This window comes from Hippoglossus stenolepis, chromosome 14, assembly GCF_022539355.2.
Source record: "Hippoglossus stenolepis isolate QCI-W04-F060 chromosome 14, HSTE1.2, whole genome shotgun sequence".
Taxonomy (NCBI): Eukaryota; Metazoa; Chordata; class Actinopteri; order Pleuronectiformes; family Pleuronectidae; genus Hippoglossus; species Hippoglossus stenolepis.
The window spans coordinates 19907119-19930565 of record NC_061496.1 but is presented as its reverse complement, the minus strand read 5'-3'; the positions used below and the strand labels follow the sequence as shown (position 1 = coordinate 19930565).

Sequence of the window (23447 nt, the reverse complement as noted above, 5' to 3'; positions counted from 1 at the left end):
GTAATAGTCGATGGGACTTCTGCAAGGTCCTTCAGTGTTGAGTTTGCGGTCGGCTTCATAATGTACTTTCCTACACTCTCCATCCCAAAGGGTATCTATAGCGTGCATAAAGTAAAGGGACAAAGTGTCATTCGTTACAAGTAGTGATCATTAATATACTCTTGTGGTACTTTTGTGTACTTCGACTTTAAGTTCACTGCTTCCAACAGGGGAAACACCATTAGAAATAAGAATTAACGCTCTTCAACCAGTGTTGTTTCAGTCTACATATTTTATTTCATAATCATGAGAGGTCCATGAGCTTTACTTTCAACCAGACATTTTATCAGTTCATTTTCAAGTCCCAAATCGGTCCCAAACAGATAATGCGAGAGTCTAAGTGAACCTTTGTGTCAAATTGAACGGATTCTCTTGAGGCGTTCTTTAGATAACACAGATTAGTGTGTTAACATTAATTAGATAACAGTCACTGTGACCTTGACCATTTTTTAAAGGAATCCCTGGGGGTGTTCCTGAGATATAAACAAATGTGATTTGTGAGGTCACAGCGACCTTGACCTTAGACCACCAAAATCGAATCAGTTCATCCACGAGTCCAACTGAGAGTTTGTGCCAAATTTGAGGAAAATTCCTTTGGGTGTTTTTGAGATATCGTGTTCACAAGAATGGAATGGACGGAAGGATGAAAAACCCCAAAACATCCGTCTCCAGCCACTGTCGGTTGTCGGCATAATAAAAGCTGAATGTTGTGGCATGATGGCAGCTAGAGACCAACACGACAATATTTTTCTGCTTCTTCCAAACACAATATGAAAACATCAAAAAACTCAATGTTGTCTATCTTCTGCGATGTGACCTGACATGATCCAACATGACAGAAAACAGTTTTTTGTCAAAGTTTCAGGGTTTTGGGAGATGTCCCAACAAAACACCTGCTTAGCATAAATGAAACAGATGTCCTATATATGTTGCACACATCAACACAGAGCAGGGTGGAAGTGACAGCACCACGAGCCGGCAGCTGAGAGTGAACATCTGCTTGTGGGAGAGGGGCACCTGCCACATGGTTTCACTATTACATTTCCCTTCTGCGGGGTTCAAGTTCTGAACAAGTGTATACGCTTTGTAGACATGATACCAACAACCACGATGAAAGTAATGAAATGTCAAGTGATAAGGATGGTGACCAACGTTCTGTACCAGAAGCACATGGTCAAAAGGGGAAGTCCATCATCACAAGTATCGCAACAGCATTACATTGTTTTAAAGGGGCCAAAATATTAATTCAAACAATAGTTATCAGGAAAGATTTTCTTTTGGACAATATATAGTATATTGGACAATTGTATTTTAGTTTTAGCAAACATCAAGAGCAGAAGGATTAAGAAAGTTTGAATTTGAGAATGAAAGAGTGTTATTGGGTTAATCATCAGCAGCATACACACATTCTTTTACAAACCATCCACAACCTGATGATGTGAACATGAAATGAAAGAAGTGGCAAAAGTGAGGTTCAAAGTTTGTTCTGTTCAATCTGAACTGAATTTAGGACATGAGAGCTGATTCAAATTTGGAAAAATGAAAACAAAGTTTGACAGAGTGAGACTCTGAATGGTGAAAACTAAAACTAGTTTTTATAAACTGGAGGTTAACTATGACCAATGAGTTCCAGATATGACTTGTATAGCTTCCGAGATTGAGTTAAATTAAAAGTAAGAGTTAAGTCGAGGTCCCTTCCAACATCAGATAGTCAGGCTGACTTCAGTTTGTGTCAAAAAAAAAAGAAAAAAAAAAAGACTTTCAAGTGGTGAACGCATGGAAGAATAAACGTCAGAACCACAACCAAATAGATCATAGTTTAATTATGAAGATGAACCCACACACCTGACCTCTGCATCCCCCCACTTCAATTCTGACACGTCAGTAGCTTTCATATTTACGGCACAATATGGCACTCTCACTCGCACACACTGACCCACACACCCTTAAGTTTATTTAATATTATCTACAAAGGTATATTCTCTCTCTTCTATGTGTATAGTACGTAGTTAAATATGTACACACTGATGGCTCAGGAGCTGAGCTCAATTTCTTTTCAGTTCAAAAGGGAAAAAAGAAGCATTTCCAGTTCTAAAACAGATTTTCAGTTCCTTGTACTGTAAACGTCCAAACAGCCTGAAACACGACTGAACTGTGTCTTCCATCCTGATGTTGGTGGCTCATTTTAACTTCCCATCGCCATCTCTCTGAGCCCCATGGTTTCCTCTCAGATGACGTTGAACCTGGATCGGGAGGGAAGATTGCAGCAGGAGTGTCGTCACAACAAGTAGTAGTAGTGCACAGATGTGTCCTTACAGCAGATATTGTCCTCTAGTGCACAACAGTCCTTAGAGAACGTTTTTGTAGCTCAAAGTGACACAGTTCCAACACTTTGAATCGAGTGGTTCTTCTTTGAGAACCACTCCAGTCTTGTCAGAGTGAATGGCGAGGAAGGGACAAGGGTTAAGAGAAGCCCAGTCATTGTTCCACCCTGTCGTTCCATTTGCCTACTCTGCATCTCTTTCTTTAACATCAGGGTTGCTCTGATGTCTCAGTCACCAACTTTCATGTGTACTTCCTCTTCTCCAGCCTGAGGAAGTCACGTCCTTGCTTTCCTTTTTTTTTTGGGGCCATTTTCTCCTCTCCCTTGTTTCTATGGATGCGGGAGGTTCATTCGGTCCTCTATTAGGGTGTTGTCGGGGCCCTGCGACTCCATGCACTGCTTGACAGTTGCTATGATTCCAGACAAACGCCTATCCAGGGCTGCGAGGTGCGTTTCAGCCAGGACAGGGTGGATGGGGTCGAATGCCAGAGCCTGTCGCAAGGCTGAACTCAGCTCTCCACTTCTCAGTAGGTTCAACCTGTTCCACGTGGAGACTCGGACCCTGACAGAGAGGAAACACAAGACATACTGTATTTAAACTAGAAAGCCACTCACTAGAACTGCATACCTCTAACAAGTCCCCTTATGAAAACTAAATTAAATTGACTAGATCCAGATTTTTGGTTTAATCTGCACCAAATTGCACATTTGCATATCATTCATTATTCCCTGAGAAATCAAGGAAAATCTTGAAAAATTAAATGGATTTCTGCCTCCTGATCCGCACCAAAATGTTATCATCATAAACAAATGAATCAACAAACAAACGGACAGGGGTGAAAACATAACATCCTTGGCAGAGGTCAAAATCATCATCAGAATTAGAAGAAAAAGAAGATGTGACAGTTAAGTACTCACATGCAGCACTGGTAGAGTGGTGCCAGGATGCTTCGTTCATCCAGAGCTGCGTTCCCAAAGCTACACAGACAAAACAAACAAACAAAACATGACACGATTAAAAAAAATTCTGGAATTTAACTGGATGCCTGTCTGCACCATGGGTACCAGCCACACTGTGCTGGCCATGGTAACACAGTGAACTGCGCATGCATGCACACCATAAACTGTATATAAATATGTTTCTTCTCCACTTCCTCCCACTATCCAGAAGAGAAGTTAAAACATCCTGGATGCCAGCGTTGCCTCCTTGTAGGAGGTGCCGGAGCTGCAGTAGCGAGGTCCCACCGATGCGCGCACTCTACCAATCATGAGTCAGTCTCACCTAGAGCAGTCAGTTTTTCTAAAAATAAAGTTTGAACAAATTTGACATAACATATGTATTGACTGTATATTCTGAATTCAAACAGGCCATCAAAGTTCAGATATGCAAGTTTTGCTTAGTTTTCAGTTTACTGTCCACCCTGATGTTAGTATAAAATGACAATGGCTAATATGACTTTCTGTTTGGTTAGGAAATAACTCCTTCTTCTGACTGCAATGGATCCTTGATAACCTGATCAAATGAAGCTGCTCCGATGTATGTAAAATATCTATTCTGCAATCTAACATGTAAGAAATATAGACGATGTGCTTAATAAAAAATGATCAGTAGTTCAGGGAGAAAACCAGCGATCGACAGAAAAATGTCCCCAGTCTGATCATGAAAACAAAAAAAACTCAAAGACGGATTAACGGCTGAACGTCCTCCCCACATGAAAGTGGCTGTTCCAATGAATCAGCTTAAAGCAGTTTCAGTGGTATTTACAGAGTTCTTATCAAAGATGAGCACGCTAGAAATTCTCAACATATTGTTATTAAAAATCTAGAAATGAAAAAGTGAACTTTTTGAAGCCGACGAGCCAACACGTTTGAGTTTCTACAGTCATTTAGTGAGTCACTTCTTTAAATGGAGATTAAGATTGAACTTTTTAAGTTTAAACAGTTTGAATTTTCAATAAAAAGTTGTGTTGAAGATTATTTCTTAAAGTTTAATTTATCATTGTGTTTTTGATTGTTAATTATTGTTGTTTCATAAACTATTTATCAAATCTGCCTGATTTAAACATTTAAAATGATATCTGTTATCTTGAAGGAGGAGGAGAAGGAGGAAGAAGAAGAGGAAGGAGGAAAAAAAGAAGGAGGAGACTAAATAGCACTAACTCACCTCTTTGCGTTGTCGAGCAGGATGAGCATGCTGGCGCCCCCGTCATCCTGGAAACTCTCATAGTGATGCCGGTCAGCGTTCCCAATGAGATAATCAAATATGGCCGTGTCTATGACGTCCAGCAGCCTGGGCCCTGCATCATATGGTGGCATTTTCTTCACAGCCTCACAGTAACTCTCATCGTACTCCCACCTGGATGTTTACAACATAATAACATCGACATCCAACTTAACACACAGGTGGCGTCTGTTTTTGTGAGAACATACAAATAGAAAGATGAAAATTGTTTTAAATTCTCGTGTTTGCGTGTGTGAGAAATTCCTTGTATTACTGGAACGTCCTACATGCAGTCGGCAGAGACAGAGCTGAGTCACACACCCTCAGAATCTGAACAGGTCTTAATATCACACTATTAAAAATTACTACAGTCTGGTATCACTAACAGGATCTCACTACTACAAGTACTCTGGATGAGTAAACTTAAAATCCAGTCTGATGTTAACAGTGTGTGAGAAACAATTCCAGCATCCTGTCCATCCCGCTGATGTTATCATCTTACATAATTTGACATGTGCAGCGTGCACACAGGAAACAGTCCTCAGTGACAATGAGCTGAGCCAGTTGTTTTTTTCCAAAGTGAAAGTCTGTCGAAATTCGCTCTTTAATTTTTCTGTGAAGTCAGCTTTTGCTTAATATTTAATAACCCACTGAGCTAGTATGTATTGTAAGTATCAAGGCAAATTCTCTGATGTCAATATAATGAGGTATCTAAATAAAAGAGGGCTGTATCTCTCACATAGTTATTTGAATATTGATGTAAACCATCTCAAATTAAATCTTGCAGTCTTGAGTCTTGGCACAAATGTGTAGTATCATTTTATTTCAAACTGAATGTTCCTGAGGAACAAAACCTGTGTAAATGTCCAGATACTCACAGCGACACTGTCACATGACATTTTCCGATAGTCAGTGTTTTTTAAAACCGCCAAAGGTTCTGAAAGCGAGAGCATGACCACGATAAAAACACCTGAAACTCGCATCGCAATGGAGGGACACGGATACGCCAACCCGCTGGCTCCTCTTCTCTTTGTTCATTAATGGAACAAAAGGCATTTTTAATTTTACTATTAACACTATAACAAATGTAAATCACTAAAAGTTAGGGCCAGCTCTATATTTTGCACTCTGCTGGGGATCCCTGACATCTGCTGGTGGTTGGAAAATTATCATCAAACTAGTACGGAAAACTTTCAAACATACAAGGGATAGTCACCATCTTGTCCGGTTTTTAAAAAATTGGTAAAGAAGCCTCAACAGAAATGACTATACTTTCGTTCTATTGTGAGCCATATATTCTTTCGGCCTCGTGTTCATATTGTTTTTTTGACTAACTGAGCAGTTTGTGGATAAATAAATGCCTGAATTTTATTAGAGAAATTAACTACTGGAAACAGAAGGTTTCAAACCCAGGGAAATATTTCAATGCTATAAATCCAGCAGATGGTCAGGTGTTGAGTTTCCTCATAAGGTCACATCACTATATGCTTTTATGGAAACAATTGTTCTGGTTCCAGTTGTGATGGAGAACCAAAACCACCAGGCTCATCTCACACTCCTATGTTCTAGCTCCCACCTCGGGATTCTTTTCTCAGAATAAAGGAGCAGGTAGAGCGTCATTACATTTTAATAGTGAGAGAATGGGTCAGTCCATTTACAGCCACTGACACAAAAACATTTCCCTCTCTCCTTCTGGTAAACATGAAACACAATAATTCAGTCCAGTCAAAAGATTTTCTGAAACATAAGTCATGTGTGGAGATCATTTTTTGGAAACACTCTCCAAACCAACCTGGCAAGTTTCCCCTCTCTGTAGGTGCGTCCCCAGGGGTGTCTGTGTTTCTGCAGAGGCCAGACGTCTGGCAGCCAAAGGGTTAATGAACCCTCCATGATTTCTCCCTCTGCACAGGCTGGCTCACTTTCCCGACAGTAGTAACACTTTCCATAGAAACATGTGTTGTTACCTGGACAAAGAGAGAGGGGGGGGGAAAAAACTGTAATGAAAATATATCCACCTGACCATTACGTCTGATCAATGATGAGATGCAAACATGGCTCTGTAAGGAAGGACAGTGTGAAGCGTCACATCCTCTGAGGGAAATAAATGTGAATAGAGTGAAGAAATGTGAACAAAGAGAGAGCACCCACATTCCTACTCACACACTCTGCCTCATTAAAATGACTCAGAAGACACACGCACACACTTGTATGTTCAGTGCAAAAAATAACTAATTGAAGAAAGACTAAGCGTTGCATCACTGTCACCCTGTACTAAAATTGTACTAAACTTGTACACCCTGTACTAAACTGTGTTTTGAGTTCTTAGTCATGTAATGTACAGGAATCTAAATGAAAGAAGTTTTTATTAAAACACAAAAGACCCTAATTGAGTGATTACTGTACGTGGCTTATTTCACATGAAAAATAATCCAAACACTTAGTCAATTAAACACTGTTTTTAACTTTTGTGGAGTTGAAAACAACAAACTCCAGTGAACATATGATGAATTTGTTGTCAATATAAAATGCAGGGTTTCACCTTTATTAGCATGTGCCACCAGGCCAACAAGAAACCCTGTCAAGTAAAAAAATTATTTGAACAGGGCAACTACAAATAACGGCAGAAAAATAACAAAAAATATCCATTAATTTTGAAATCCATAGTCATTTACACAAATATGTGCGGTGCTGAGTTAGGTGGTTCTTATACAAGAGCCAACCTGGGCAACCTTTGACTCGATGCAAGTCTCTTGAAATGTAGAGTCATTGAATAAGAGGGATATCGAGCTAGTGTGAAGGTATTTTAACAGCATCATCATTTGGAGGCTGTCACTTGAGTAACTAGTGTCCACATTGAGATGAGATCGCTCTGTTCAGCTCAGATCACAAGAGAGAGCTGGGGGACAACTGTGGTCACAATGTGTCCTTGACCACGTCTGTAGTTGGTTTGGCCAAATGGATCACAATCTGTCCTCAGTGCTGACTGTTCCAGACATTGAAGATGCATTTGCAACAGTGCCTTCATATGGTCAAGCACAACCCAATCGCCACCCGATGACCCAAAACACATTTTTAATGCTGAGGTAGAATTCTCATGAAGGCTAAAAGATGGCGAATAGTATGAAGTTACTTGTCATGGTGTGTGTAATTTTACACTGAAATATAAATATGCACCATGATGTAGTGAATTTTCTGGAGAATCCAGTGAGAATCACTTTAATAAATAAAATATCAAATATGAACGTCTGACAAATTAAAAGGGATAGTTCACAGAAAAATTAAAATGTACTCATTATCCACTCCTGAAACTCCTAAAGTGTTTTGTGGAATCAAAGACTTCACCCACCCCTCCATCGGCATAGTAGTGAGTAGATAAAGAGGGAAATTATCCCTTTAAGGCCCATTATCAAATTGATGCACAATAATTCCAATTTAGTCAAAAAGATTGCATATTCTGTCGAGAGGCAATCTCAAGCTTGACAATACTTCACACCTCAAATGATGGAATAACTGCAACAACATCTTAAAGTAATTCTTTAGCTATTTAGAATTGGACTGAAATTAAGTTACTGGGATTCAGAGACAGATAAACGTCAAGAAAAATCTGAATCAAAGTAGCAGAGACCAGAATTTTAGACTGTAGGATTAGTTAGGATCTAAAAACAATGAATACTTAATTTCCCAAAATGCAGCCAATAACATCTAGTAGTGTCATTAAAGCTTCTGTACCAAGCCGACCTGAGAAAATAAACTAGAATGACATCTGTGGTTATATTGTAATTTTTCCCTGATGAACTGACCTTTATGTATAAAACTGCTGGAGTTCCCCATGAAAAAAAGGTGATGTTTATTGCAGAGATATTTCATTCAGTTCTCATGTTTCACTCTCACTAAGCCTGTGATGCTCAGCTCTGACCTGTCTTTAGTTGAAAATGAATGATATTCTGATCATTGACGGGCCTCCTGCAAAGAGAATTGTGAGCCGCCTTTTTCAAAATTTGTGCTGCTTCCGTCTCCCAACAAAATTCTAGTATTGGAAATTATGAGTGATCGCAAATAGACAAATTATGTCTATAAGCAGTTGATTACAATAAAATAATTGTGTAGCGTATTTATGATATTCTCAGATCTCTCTCTCTCTCTCTCTCTCTCTTGCACAAAATAAAATTACATTTTGAATGTAAATGCATAATCGTGCAAGTACACAGTTTCAAAGAGCAATTAAGTTAATTCTTAAGAATACTCAGCCTGACATTTGAATAAGAATTAATAAAATATCCTTAATAAATAATCTGTCTAGGATTACACATAGGTGTGTGTGAGTGACTCAACGAACACAAAGTAAACTTCAATACTGTTCAGGTCCTAATACCTTGTGATCAGTGTTGGTGTGTATTGTTGAAGTGTAAAGTGAGCATGTGTGGAGGCCGGACTTTTCCCACCCCTGCTTTAAATAGCTCTACCTGTCTAGTGTAGAAAATGAAACAGGGTGAGTGTTAAAATCTACTCCATTATTTTCTATTTTTCTCATTTTGACACACGTGTCTGTCAAAAGCATAACCGTGACTTCGCGTATTTATTCTTTATACAGTGCCACTCCCTCACCAAATAGGTCTTGGAAGGGCGGCTCACGGTGCAAAGTGCTGACTGATAAAACCGGAGACAAAGACGGGACAGTGAAGCAGAGAGTGATCAACAGAGTAACAACTCGGATTAGTTTTTCAGAGTGACTAAGAATGTGAACAGACTGATCAAAAGAGAAGGGAAATGATTCATTAAAAAAAAAAATACAGTCACTTCTCACTAGAGCATTGTTGGAGAAGTGTGAGTGTGAGAGAGAGGACGAAAGAGTGGATCAGTACTCACCCTGCATGAGGAAGGTGCTCAGCAGCTGGTCCGTCGCCACAGGTTTGATCTCTGTCCGCAGGTTGACGAACCGCCCCACCACAAGAGGTGCTCTCCTGAACCCTAGGATCCTGCAAAGAAGGCAGGAGGTGATACCAGAGGATCATTACAGTCCTGATCCATCTACAGATCTGAGTCAGAAGGAATCAAATTCAAATAAAGATGCCCACGCACCTATCCAAGTGAAAAGCTGCCACCTCTGCGTTGTGTCTGTCGTAGCCTGCGTAGGGCTCGCCCTCAACGACATGGTCTCTGTTGTACCTGAGGGAGGGTCGACAGGACAAACATGAGAAAGCTGAAGCACCTTTATGCATAAAACACCGGTGCGTACTTCACACCGCTGACCTTTTGGGTTTGAAGACCACTTTCTGTCCCCCATCCAGCACCAGCAGGGCTTTGAGCTGAGTGCCCTTATAGCCCACATCTGCCTGTTCAATCCTGGAAGTGCTGAGGGCAATGAGCACAGCAGCCAGCTCTGGGGTCTCCTCAGGGTACACCTCTCTCGGGCCCACCCACTGGCTTGCTATCTCCCACGGAGACTGGAGGGTGTGGGTGAGACGAGCACTGCGGGACAGAGCGAGGCCAGCTTCCATCTGTTAGCGATGAATGATAATTACAGTGTGTCATTACATGTCTGCAAATGCTGAACACAGTGTGACTTTATACCAGCAACTACTGGAGTATTACACGTTCCTCTCAATTAGTCGCCCCAATGAGAGATGGGTCATTTCTATATATTCATACACAGTATTTTAACAGTCGGCCTGCACCCTGACCTTGCGGAACGCTCTGAGGTCCCGTCGACTGGCTGCAGATCCTTCACCTCCATCCAGCAGGAAGATCTTGGCCAGGCCCAGCAGGAGAAGCACGGCACACAGCACCACCATGCGCTGTTTGAGCTTCATCTCCGCACTGACTGGCCCAGAACCCCTCCTAGCCCGACGCTGTGTGTTTCCCCTGATGTGAGTCCCCCTCACCCCCGATGCATGGCCCCGGCAACACCCTGTCCCCCAACCCACCTGCTTGACCCCAATTTCCTGTAAGTACGAGAGGAGCTGCGACACCTGGAGCTAAACCTAAGAAACCGGCAGCCACCTGCGGTGAAACAGAAATAAGAGGTTATTAGGGATGGGCAGTAATAGGAGAACAAAGAGAACGAGACAGAGACAGAGGGAGAGAGAGGTGAACTGTCAATAATGTGTGGAGAGAAAACTGATTTATTTGCTGCCCCTCCTGCTTGTTTCCCCTCAGGGGAGATGGTGACCCAGTACTGTAGCACAGCTGAAGCCTGTCCAGCATGTGTGAATACATCAGGATGCCACTGTGTGGCTGCTGTTCAAGTGTGAGTGTACATTTCAAATTACGCCACGACACAAAACCTGTACTGTGTACAGAGAGGGCGGCTAAACCTCACTGGGTGTGCAGCTACAGTGTAAACTGGGCTGTGTTCAAGCGGAGGGGCCACGTCTGCAGTATTCGAAACCTCCCTGTAAAAACACTGGATTTGTGCTAAAGAATAAACTCTTATTTACTGCCCCTGTGTTTAGGGGCTGATGGGCCATGTAGCGCTGCTGTGCTGCAGGGTGAGGATGGTGTTGTTGGGGATTGGACCAGCACAGTCAGACAGAAACGGCCTGAACCCCTGAGATGTTTAATCCCACGTCATGGTGGATTCCCCCGGATGCTAAAAGCTAAAACATTTCAAGCAGGCTGGATGATGAGCTGCACGTCACAGCAGCAACATTCACACCGAGCCGCCGCCACGTTTAGCTGACACCGGGTCTGCTGCGGAGCCTGGAGCTGCTGTTCGCGGGATCAGACTCCGAGACACTGCTTCAGCTGCTGTTCACTCTGCTCCACGGAGTCAATTCCTTCGAACAATCGCTCTTTCATGCTGCTGCCGCCTCTCCTGTCCGCTCCGCACGGACCGGGGGGTGGCTCAGCCTCTGTCCCCCTCGGTAGGGACCACACTCGGGTTATTCAGGTGCTCAGGTCTCTACAGCGACCTGGTCACATCAATGTCGACGCTGCTAGCAGCTTTAGCTGCACACCTTGCTCTGTGGGTTAGCAGCAGCAGCTAGCTTGTTCCAGCTGTCTGTTTTGTTTACTGACCGCGCAGCGACGCTCACTCACCGTCTGTCTGTCTGTGGTTCACCGCTGACAAAGAAGCTGCAAGTGTCGGTAAAAGAACCTGCACCATGGAAGTTGACTAAGATGTACGGCGATGCTAGGAGTCACGGTAGTTTGTCATTTCCTCGGTCCCTCTGTGGCTCCCTCTTCATCCGCCCTCTCCTTCCCTCTCTCCGGCCTGCCGCGTCCGCTTCTTCTCCGTGAGTGCTCCGAGCAGCCGGCAGGTGGCAGTGTTACTCCGCCTCACCCAACAAACCGTGCACTGACTTCTCTTTAGTTTGCTCCTTGTCCCTTCCACTAACATGGAGGCGGCGGGGGAGTTCTAACCTATACTGTTATACCGCCACCAGGGGGCCAGGGCTCATGAGATGAACTTTACATTAGCCTCTATTGCAACAAAATCCATCCTTTTATATTTAGTCAAATAAATGAATTATGAATACACATATATACACATGTCGAATATATATACATATATATATCGAATATATATAAATATATATACACAAACATATATACACACGTAAACATTGAATTTGCTTTTAACTATTTATAGTACTAAAAATGATTAATTTTCCCCTTTTGTTGTATCACACCTATGACGTAGATTATACTATTTTGATTGAGAGAAGGCCTCATTCAGAGCTGGGACACTAGCACACAAACCTGTGAGCAACATTTTAAATTGTGTTACTAAAAAACATTTTGTTGCTAGATATTCCTTTTTTTCTCCCTCTTTTTAGGAGACATAAGGGTTTTTACTTTTTGACATTTTCAACAGGTTTTGATTACTCCAACCAAGAACTGATTCTTCTTTTTTCAGTTTGTTAACAACTACATATATATATTTACTTTTTCTTTACAATCACTCAGAAACACCACCGGCCCTTTAAGGTTGTTCTCAATGATTGTTGATCGTGTACAAATAGATGACCTCATTGTAGTTGGCAATGAAAATTGAAAATTACACAACAAGACAGCCGTTACTTTTATCGCAAATAAAAAACTAACATCTGTACCGTGATGGATGCAATTGCATCTGTAGCCTAGTGAAGTAATGTTTCATTAATGAAAATTACTGGCTAAGAAAACTGAGCCAATGCAGGTATGCAATAAATTATATTTTGGCTGATTTCAACATTTTGATTATTGGATAATAGTTTGGGCATATAGCCACACATTTAATATAATTATCCTGGAAAGAAACTCACTCAGGAGAGATTCTTTCAGAGTTCTCTGTTATCAGTTACGTTTCTGCAACAGTTCACATAGCAGCTGATCATCAAACAGCCCTCCCAATCCTTCATCCGTTTCCCAGTTCAACAGTCACACTCTTCACCTGAACAATGAGCATGAAACTGATTTGTGGTGTAAAAAAAGGGCAGAGTGTTTATTGGTTCAGTCATCACACCAGGCAGCACATCGCTCTGCAGTGAGGTCACAGCGCTCGCCACAGTCATGACACGGGCAGACAGACACACAGAGCCAGGTAAAGGTCAAAGGTCATTTATACATCACCTTCGATGGGTTGAAGGAAGATTGTTGTCAACGTCCTTGGTAAACGGTGAACAGATGCCTGGCCAGTGCACGGGAGGCACAGATTCACATTGGTTCCATTTCTCCACCAAAGAATAAACACATCACGTAACCACAGCCAAAAATATCCCTCTGGTCGAACCCTTCATCTCAGATTTTAAACACTTTCCATGACCGTTAAAAAGAACAAACTCAGAAGGTAAGATTCACTCAAAACAGTTAATACAGGGTAGATTGTGCATTTGTAGACAGAATGGTCAAAAGAAAGGAAAGAACGTGGGCAAAGAGAATTTTCAAGGATGACATCAAGTTTCTTCTTTACAACCAAAAATTATCTTACATGAGTAATTTTCCACTCTTATCCCAAAATAGATGATTGCGGTGTTACTATGTTGTAGTGATTGGTCTTGAAATCCAAAGGATGGGTCAACCTTAAACCACAAAACAAACATAAAACGTGTTTCCATTGTTCTGACCATGCATTTTACAGAAATTATTATACAAAAAAAGAAATTCATGTAAACTCAGGTTACAGCGAGGAGAAGCTCACAAAAAGCGCTCTACATGATCTGGGAATTTCTCAAAGGAACAATTGTTGAACCCAAATTAATTCAAATAAACCATCCTAGATGCAAAAGCACCTCTCTGGTCTGTTTTGATATAAAACTCAGAAATCAACATCAAATATCTTGTCCTTTCTTTTTCTTTCATTGTTCTGAGTTAACATCAGATAAAGCAAACAGAAAGAAACGGAAATATCCATCCGCCATCATGGGTTCGTTTTTGATCTCAGCCACTTCGGGCCACAGTCATTTTTTCTGAGACAGCATCAATATTTGCTGAACTGCAACAGCTTGGTAATTTTTTCCAAATCACAGCAGGTTAAGCTCGTCTGAATGTCAGTCAAGACCAGCATCGGAGGATAAACAGTTTCTCAACCTGCACCAAAAAAGCTCTGTCACCCATTTCACTTAATTAATTCACAGCCCTCTCACAGTCCCTCTACCCACTAGTGGTATAACAACACCAGCAACCATCAGCCTCCATAGTGCTTCAGCTCTGGGATTGTGTCGTTTCACACGCTCTCTGCTCTGTTCCGCAGCTCCTGCCACAGACGAGCAGTTTCCATTTCCCATCAGCTCCCGAGTCGTCCTCTCTTCAAACATCCCATACGACAGGAGTTGTGGCGCGAGCTGGCAGAAAGTCAGTCGCACAGATGATTAGGTAGCTGGTTACCCCCACTGCTCAGCAGTGACAGCAGCCTGAAGGGGATTTGCCTATCTGGCTCCAATTACAATGTTTTTCTTTAAAAAAAAATAGAGAAGTATGCACAGGCACACAAATCCACACACATACTTAGAATAACTGCTGCGTTACATAAGCCTGACACTGGCTTCCTCATTCATTCCTCCACAGGTTCATCAACTGCCATATCTTTAGCCCATATACAAAAGGGCTGAATGTCTTCTGATTGGGACCCAATAGTCAGTCTCACTTTGTAATGTTTGTCTCATGACTGTATGTTGTGTTGCTGCATCAGATTTGACACATTTAAGTAGATTCTGTGCTGTGAGCCCAAATATGTTCTGCCTGTACCTCTGAGCTTAATCTAACCTATTGACAGGACATTTGTTTCTACGCAATATATATATTTTTTCACTAAAGTCGATACAGTACATGTGGAGCAGTGTGGAGACTGTGATGTTGGGCTATGGATTGTGTAAACATACAATGTAAACAGCGGTTTCAGGAAGGAGATTAGAATCTGTTGGGCATCACTGGGCGATGAGCACTTCATCATTTGTCACCACCACTATTCTGATCATGTTTGCTCAAAAACAAACAGTAACAGTCTCTCTGTGGAACATCTGTGAAAAGAAAAACATCTGGTGGAAACTAAATCCAAGGTTTTTCCCACCGTCGGCACCATCACCTGATTCCACCGCAGCTCTACGCTTCCTAACGTTTCGTCAATGTGAAATAAAACAGTGATCATCACTTGGCACTAGTTAAAACCAAGTCCTTATGCTATTTCCAAATCAGAGGGTTGGGGCATTAACTAAGCTGGGTCCTGGTTTATAGAATAAAGGGCAAGAAGTAGAACAAAAAAAATCAAATAAAATTCACATGTACATAAAATATTCAAAATAACTGCTCCAAAAAGGGAGAAAAACATAAAACAAAAAATGTAACATTCATATGTAACAGACAAAAGAAAAATCTACATAAATGTGCAATCGTTCTACTACAAAGTAATACTGTGAACTGCACCATCCCTCCCAAAAAAACAAAACAGGAAAAGAAACTAACAACACAAAACAATATCAACAAACAAGATTTAAAATCGACTTGTATGGCTCCAGGTAGCTTTAAATGTCTGCTCCAGACCAGCAATAAGAAGAAGTGGACATAAAATCAGGTTCTTGCTGCTTTCTCTTGGACTCTTTCACAGTTTCAAGTCTTTAGTGTTTAGTGTGTGTGAGTCTGGTGAAACCAAGCATCACCCTGTTGAGCTGATAGCGGCGACGACAGAGAGCAGGCGACGCTGGAGAAAGAAGAATCGCAGGTTTGTAAAAGCAGGAACTCTCGGCTACTCGGGCGTGAACACGTCTTAGCTTAGATTCTGGGATTATCGTACTGGTGTGGAACTCAAGACAAGATTCCAGTAATTTAAGCAAACATTTTCCCTCCCCTCCTAACCCAATGCAGTTATATAGACACACACACACACATACGCACAGATCGCTAAGCGAGTATATGACAAAAGAGGAGGGGCGACGTACTGTTATAAAAAAGAGAAACATTCGGGAATTGTGGGAATCGTTTCTGCTGAAATCGATTGCAAATCAGAGCCCTATGCAATCAAACAGCCCTGTGTATGTGTGAGTATGTGTGTAAATAATCCTGTGACAACTCCAGTGAATTAAGAAACAACTGAAAGTGAGAATAAGTCAAATAAAAAGTGTATTTCCAATCCCTCCAAAGTCCAATGAACAAGTCCGACATGAGTGTGAACGTTATGATTTTGTGTCCAGCTGAATAAAAAGGCGAGAATCTTGCTTTAGAGCATGACAGGGCACATGAATTAAGAAAAAAAGAAAAAAAAGAAAAAAAACACCCCTTAAGAAAACCAAAAGGAGAGGATTATTTCTGTCCATCCGAGGACAGTCCGTCTGTGAGAAAGGAGAAGTTGAATGGCTCCACTGAAGTGCTGAACACTCGCAGTAAAAACAAAAGAGCAAATGGGAGACGAGAGCAGTGGTCTAGGTCCTTGTTCAGTAGTCAAGATGTCCACATCAGTCCATTCCATTCCCACCCACCAACACACACACACACACACACACACAATCAGATTCACTCTTACACACACAACCACACACATTTACACACGGAGTACTCTAGTTAAGGCAGTGGTGGCAGGTGAGGCTGCAGTGAGGCCAGGGCGAGAATCGGAGAATCGGCGGTCAGGGCTCATGGCAGTGAAAGCTCCCACTACTGAGTCAAAACTCCTCCTCCTCATCCTCCTCCTCCTCGTCTGTTTCCTCATCCTTGTCTCCTTCACACTTCCCAGGATCCGTCACTCAAACGACATCAGATTGGTTGGCACCTGGGAAAACAGTGAGAATTGTAAAATACAGCTTAAAACTAAGCAGTATATGTGTGTGTGCGCAATGTGGCCACATACCTGTTGCCTATTGCTCTGACAGGCACCACTCAGATGTTTGAACCAGAGCAAAGCGTTCATTCTGTTCCCTGCTTGGTACTTGTAGGTGTTACCTAGGCAATAGAGACAAATAATGTGAGTGGCCAAGTCTTGTTTCCACCTGTTTTTGCAAAACTCTGGAAACATGGCTGAAGCCTCACTTGACTTTGGCCCGCCCCGTAAAATATAAACAAAGTCACAGTTCAGAACAATGTCGGATTGTGTGTGCTTATGTGTGTGTGTCTGTGAGTGTGTTGGTAGTTGGTTGGTTGGGTGGGATGTCACCACTCAAACCAATCTCCATTGACCCACTTCACCTTTTCATCTGTTTTCAGAGGAATGACTTCTTGCTTGTATTGGTCATTTCCGTGTCTTTATCCTTTTGTGTGTGTGTGTGTGTGTGTTTTTCTCACCGTGCTCCGAGTCTGTCAGCAAGAAGACATCAGGATGCTCAGGATCGTCAGCCATCATGGCCATTAGGCCCACCACACACCCGCTCTTACTGGACGTTGACTTGAACTGGGTAGAAGACAAGAGGAAATGGATTAACCTTTTTTCTCTCATAACAAACCTGTTGTCTAAATATTAACATGGGCCTTGTGTGTGTTTGCGTGTGTGCGTGTATCCTCAGGATTTAGGATGTGTACTCCACAAGGTTCTCATTAGCCTGAGTGACACACAGGACTGCAGTGATGTCATTGGTCTCATTATTCAATGAGTGCTACCATCTGTCTCTCCCCCCACTGCACCGAACCCAGTCGAGTCCCCTCCACAGCCCCACTTATACCCCACCAAACACGCACACACACACAAAGCTCACATTTCTTCCCTACACTCTCCTCTGAGCTCCTGTAGATTTTGTGAATGTTTCTTTAAAGCTCATACACACAAACCCATGTCCAGCATGACACGTTGATTTTCTTTTAATCAATGAAATAATCATGTGCAACGAATGAAGAAGATTCATCTCGTGTTCTCCCCTGAGTTCATTCTATACTAAAACTTTTTGAGAATGGGTAAATAATGGCTGTCAGGTGTTGTCTCCTTATAAAACTGAGTGTGTTTCTGGCTAATTTGGTACATTTACTCTCACTTCTATCAACAGCTGCACATTTTAAGATGTCTCACTGCAGTTATGAGCTTTCAGTCCTCACCTGCCTGAATAAACAAACACAGTAAAAACCTCCACAATTTCTACCATCTGCTCGAAAGATGCCTGGCATTGAATGTGTCCTCAGGTAGAGTCGTACCAGCGTATGTGACTTACATGTTTTCTCTCAGTGGCCTTCAGGGACTTGGCAGGGTAATAGTAGAGCTGGGTTCCACAAAGAGCAACCCAGTATTTGGTCCAAGATGCCACCTGGAGGTACAAAGGGGAAATCATCTTTATTTGTGGGGGGAAAAAGTATTAAAGGGGACATTGTATGCCCATTTTACCACAAGTTGATATGGTTCCTTGGGGTCTTAATGAAATGTCTGTAACATACTTTGGTCAAAATACCACAAGGATCATTTAAAACAGCACCCTTTTTACCCTGTCTAAAACAGCCCTCCACAGAGTGACCTGTTTTGAGTGCCTGTTCCTTTAAATGCTAGTGAGCCAGCTCCCCCCTCCCCCCCATGATTTTAAACGATATAAATTACATATTTTATATGATATAAATTATCAAATATGCATCCCATACTTTGTATTCCCCTTCTGTTGTCCTGGAGTTTTAATTTTCCCAATCACATAATTAAATGTCCCCCTCTGCCCATCCACTACAAGCACACAAGCAGACAGACAGAGAGAGAAAGAGAGGGGTGGGGGGGGGCTATGAAGACCATCATTTACCCCCGAACCCCGACATTCAACGGGTACAACAACAAGCGGAGAAAGCAGAATCGCGGGCTGACCAGCGCGGAGAAATGTGCGTCCCGTGTGAACAGCCAGGCGGCTGCGCGCTTGAGAATGGCGCTGCGCGGCGCTTCCGCGTCCGGTGTAAACCCGGCGTAACGAGTGTGGGGGGGCGGGGGGGATGGGCCAAGGCCATGTAGGGAGACTTCCAGTGTATTGTTACGACACAATACACAGGAAGCTCATTCGAGTCACTCAAGCATGACGTTTCTGACTTAGAGGAACCATAACAAAACGCGCAAGTGATTTTTTTTGGGGTTGGTAGACATGCCAGATACCCACATTAACGTGTAGAAGCACTAACAAAGTGGAATTTTCATGATATGTCCCCTTTAAGTGAACCTGCTAAATAATCCTCCTGGTGTGGGTAGATTTTATCTGACTACATATCCAGACTGGGAAACAAGTTTTAGACCTTGTTACATCATCAAAGAAGCTTGTAAATCACCTGCACCACTTGTGACAGTTTTAAGTTATTTTAGCTACATCCAGATTTGTTTCCAGGCAAAACCGAATAGGATAATCTCAGCACAAATATAAAAATGACTTGAGCAGAAAAAGGAAAACAAAAGCAGTGGAAAGAAACGCAAGCACAGCCAGAGAGGAAGAGAATTACAATGTATATGAGGAACAGACAGAAACGAAGATGTTCTGCCGGTTTAAGAGTCTCTGAGGTCCTATCTGTGCTCTCCAGGCAGCATTTATTGCCCATCTGCTCCTGTATGGTACATGCAGGTGTGGGTGTATGAACAGCATCTGGACACATGCACATGTATAGTTGTATATGTCTACGCAAATGTGTGTGTGGGTTTTCTCACTGTTGGTTTCTTGCCCTCCTTGAGCACAGTCTTTCTTCTCAACACCCCCTGCACTGTGACTGCTCCGGGATACAAGTGAACTGCCAGCTCCTCCGATTCCGCAGAGCTGCAACAGGACAAAGACAAACATTACAAGATATATACACAAACATAAACATGAGAAAACATGCATGGTCTCATGCATGAACATGTAGATCAAATCAGAGATGAACTATAAGTATAGACAGACACAATCTGCAAAAGACACCTTAACCTCTGCTTAATGAATAAGTAACACTTATTTCTCATTTTGCTTAAAAGTTCAGTGTGTAAGATTTAGTGACATCTGGTGGTAGAGTTGCATGTTGCAGCTGAACACCCCTCACCTCACCCTCCCCTTCCAAACATGAAAGAGAACCCGTGGTCGCCTTCAGGTGTCATAAAAACTTAAAAGGTGTTTGTCCAGTCTGGGCTACTGTAAAAACATGACAGCCTCCGTAGAGAGGACAGACTCCCGCTGTAAACAAAGTATTTAAATATAAAAGGCCCATTATAGGGTAAAGAACAATTTGTACAATGTAGGTGATCACACACAGTGAAAACATCACTAGGATTATTATATATTCAACTTCTGCCAAGAGATCCCTTTAACTTAAATCTTACACACTGGACCTTTAAGTTGAATTTCACAAATTAAATCTGAACCCTGGTATCTGCAGAGAGGAGCAGGCAAGGTGGTGTACAGATTGTGTCTGTCTGGAGGATCAGAGCAGGGAGCCCAGTGCAGGAGCCTAGTGAAGCCTGGTGGAAACAAAGAGAAACAGAGAGAGACCATCCTGAAACCGCAAGGGACGCCGATTATGCAGCGTCCATGAGAACTGGCTCTAATAAACCTGAAGAGTCTGTTTGTCTCTACCTTAGGAATGAGGATGTAGCGGTTTGTTTCCAGTAACACATGGAGCTCAGTGTGACTGTGGAAACTTTTTTTAGCTCCAAGCTGAGGAATATCTTGGAAACCTTTCACAAGAAGAAGCCCAGGTTGATTTTAAGCTCAATTCGTGTATGAGAGTGTGTTATTGTGTGTGTAAGGCAGACATGCAGGAAATTCGAGAAAGCAAAAGGTAGATTGAAGACTTATGATACGCAGCAAAAGATGAAGAATCAGAACCTCAAACCCTTGTTTGATTGTGATTTCACCAACAATCACACGCACACATACACCCATCACAAGTTGAGCCCAGCACTACACACACACACACGCTAAGCACCAGCACACAGCGGCCTCTTGCAGAGGCTGAGGGGCGTGAGGTGAGGATAAGAGCGGGTTTGATTCAGGTCAGGTTGGTTCCGGTCGGGATGTGTGTACCTGCTGGGCCTCAGGACTCCTCTGTAGGGGATGCGGGCCACTCGGGTCACTGGGCCCAGAGAGTGATAGAACCGATTCCTGTTCAGAATATAGGATAAAATAGGATAGGATGGGGGCACGGTACACTGTTAAGGCTTTTCGGGTGTTTTTTCCCCGTTGTTATCATTTTCCCCTTTCGAAATACAGGAGTTAGGGCTGGATGAGGAGTGGTCATTTGGTTTGAGGGATTATTGATGGATGTGTGTTTATAAAGTTATTCAAGAGTTTAAAAGAATGGTATTTTGGGAAGAAGGGTAAGTTGTTTTCAGGTCAGTCGATTTTTTACTTCTGAACTAGCGAATGTGGCTTATTGTCACACTTGGAGTAAAGGTTAGGGGGATTTAATCCATGGTTTTTTTTAGGCTGCCAGAGAAGCAGAAGCATCCAAAAGCAGCGGTGGAGTGATGATGCATGGCGACCTGGACTGCAAGCCTAAAAGCAAGGCTGTGCATGCTGTGTATACGGGATTTAAATGGCACATAATTTTTGCGTAGCTGTATCTTGAGGCCAGAGCTTTGGAAATAGAACAATCACATCAGGGATGGGGCTATTTTATGAAGTTGCACGTTGATGTGATGAAAAAAAGCACCAACAACAAAGAAAAACCTTACCTCTCAAAAGCTGGCCAAGACACCTCTTCACTGAGCTCCGAGCCCTCACTGCTCCCTGTTCACAGATAACAATCAGCACAACGATTGAAGAACAACATGTGAGTCATGTTTATAAGTGTAAATGTTTCCGTCTCACCAAGTGAAATACCGCTGGACAAAGTTGAGCTCTCTGCTTGTCCTCTGGTGGGACTGTGGCTCTCCATCACACTGTCGTCCAACAGATGGCGAGAACCAGCATTTGGGAACGTAGCACTTTTAAACTCTACTGTATTCATTTTATGAATAAAACTGTGGAAACACAGCAGACAGCAGGGACAGAGAGATAAAGAGAGTCGTATTTTTAGTTAAGGACATTTAATGTGTAAAAAGTGTGCAATTTGTAGGACATCATCATTCTTATCATTATCTATCAAGAAGTGATTCTGACTTGTAGCCCAGGCTGTGGCACTTCCTGTGTCCATAGGGCAGGAGGTTCCTGGGGGAGGGCGGAGTGGCCGGGACTTTGGGTCCTTCACTTGCTACTGTACATTTACGGCCGCAGAGAGGAGACGCTGAAGCATCCTGGCCTGTGGGTAAGAGTGGGTGGGAAGGGAAATTTTACAGCCCAGACAGCCCTCAGTGATAAGGCGATAATAGACAGGTTTATTCTACATCTCTCACCCAATACAGATCTGCACATAAACTTACCGACAAGATCCTCTTTTGAGGCGTTTGCTCGAGGTGTGCTGGTGCCTGGCTCAATCTTCTGAGACAACCTAAACAAAGAATATTCATGAATCCATCAGATTGAATTCATCATCTGAAAAACGTGATGAATTTTTCGTGGGCAACAGAGGTGGATTACCAATAACGGGCAGCATAGAAAACTTATTTTGATCTTCCAGAAATTGTGAGATAAAGTTAAGTAGTTTTTTCCCCCCTTACTTGTAATTGTCATCCTCCACAAACTTCTGCAGCTCCTCGATATACCTGACTGAGTTGAGATACTTCTGTACATGAGGCAACACCGTTATATCTGAAGGAGAGAAAATAATGATCCACATTAGAATACGCGTACATGTGATCCTGTTTTATTAAATCCTCCTACATAACTCTAGGATAAAGAATAACTGATAACGTGAAACTGTGTTATTGTAGAAATTTTACTCCAACGGTTTGTACACCATGTAGAAACTACTTGATCAAATTCTAGCTATATGATGGAGGATCTATATTCTGTAGCTTTGTGAATAATAAGACAACAGTGAAATAAAAAAAAAAAGTTAGGGAATGAAGACTAATTATTTTACAAATTAGAAACATAAAATATCCTAAAATGCCTTTCGTTGATTCTTTATACATATGGAGGTAAAAAACACTGAACTCATCTGAGTGCATTGTTTTTATTTTTTGTTCTGGTTGTCATTAAACACAGTGACATTTTGATGATTAGCACAGATTCCTTCATTGTGTCGCCATGGCAACAGAAAATCAAGTAACAAGGTGACAATGCAGTTTTCTTCCAGCCTTTATACAAACTCCATCCTGCTCTTTATATTTTTTCTTCCACACGATGGAGTGTGTGACTATATATAATCTCACCATAGGTACAGGATCTCTGCAGGTCCGATATGATTCTGAGAAGGTTGTTCATCAGGTTGGATCTCTGTTCATTCTCCAGTATGCTGCCTGTGGAGGGGTAGGCCGAGTCTATGTAGGTCAGATCGGACAGGTACATCCCTGAAAGAAAAGCAGCAGACAGAGGATGTAAATATACAACCATCTTCCCTCGACTCCTGCAGAGAGTTGAGGACCTCACTGTAAGCTAAGTAAGGACGGTGTTCATATATCAGAAGTGTTATTTTAATCACTGGGGACATGATTTTTTTCCTTCTCAAACA

The 23447-nt window shown here is 42.2% G+C and overlaps 2 protein-coding genes across 7 annotated transcripts in view; both read right to left on the bottom strand.

Moving 5' to 3' along the window:
* Positions 1-256: 256 nt before the first annotated feature.
* fam20b (FAM20B glycosaminoglycan xylosylkinase) lies at positions 257-11929 on the bottom strand. Its single transcript, XM_035176240.2, has 9 exons — positions 11622-11929; positions 10265-10583; positions 9834-10081; positions 9663-9749; positions 9450-9559; positions 6376-6547; positions 4527-4718; positions 3281-3340; positions 257-2924 (listed from the first exon to the last, which is right to left on the bottom strand). The coding sequence occupies exons 2-9, from the start codon at positions 10391-10393 to the stop codon at positions 2693-2695; spliced, it is 1230 nt and encodes a 409-aa protein (XP_035032131.1). The 5' UTR covers positions 10394-10583; positions 11622-11929; the 3' UTR covers positions 257-2692.
* Positions 11930-12980: 1051 nt separating this feature from the next.
* The window catches only part of ralgps2 (Ral GEF with PH domain and SH3 binding motif 2), a 68839-nt gene continuing 58372 nt past the window's right edge, over positions 12981-23447 (bottom strand). For 4 of the 6 annotated variants that reach the window (XM_035176231.1, XM_035176235.1, XM_035176233.1 and 1 more), the window contains exons 10-21: positions 23149-23286; positions 22492-22582; positions 22255-22322; positions 21995-22133; positions 21704-21855; positions 21568-21622; positions 20918-20995; positions 19573-19678; positions 18125-18217; positions 17271-17376; positions 16840-16931; positions 12981-16761 (exon numbers count right to left, since the gene is read on the bottom strand). In XM_035176231.1, coding sequence (XP_035032122.1) covers positions 16732-16761; positions 16840-16931; positions 17271-17376; positions 18125-18217; positions 19573-19678; positions 20918-20995; positions 21568-21622; positions 21704-21855; positions 21995-22133; positions 22255-22322; positions 22492-22582; positions 23149-23286 — 1148 coding nt within the window. In that variant the 3' untranslated portion in view covers positions 12981-16731. The remainder of the gene's footprint in view (positions 16762-16839; positions 16932-17270; positions 17377-18124; positions 18218-19572; positions 19679-20917; positions 20996-21567; positions 21623-21703; positions 21856-21994; positions 22134-22254; positions 22323-22491; positions 22583-23148; positions 23287-23447) is intronic. The other 2 variants (XM_035176236.1, XM_035176237.1) reach the window with 1 other exon arrangement.

Bases quoted from the DNA above. Each gene is read 5' to 3' on its own strand.
- fam20b (XM_035176240.2), bottom strand. From the start codon at position 10,393: ATGAAGCTCAAACAGCGCATGGTGGTGCTGTGTGCCGTGCTTCTCCTG. The intron at 9,560-9,662 runs GTGCGTGGGCAT...CCTTCTTTGCAG, and splicing joins GCAGCTTTTCACTTGGATAG to GATCCTAGGGTTCAGGAGAG. The intron at 2,925-3,280 runs GTGAGTACTTAA...CCTCTCTGTCAG, and splicing joins CCACTCTACCAGTGCTGCAT to GGTCCGAGTCTCCACGTGGA.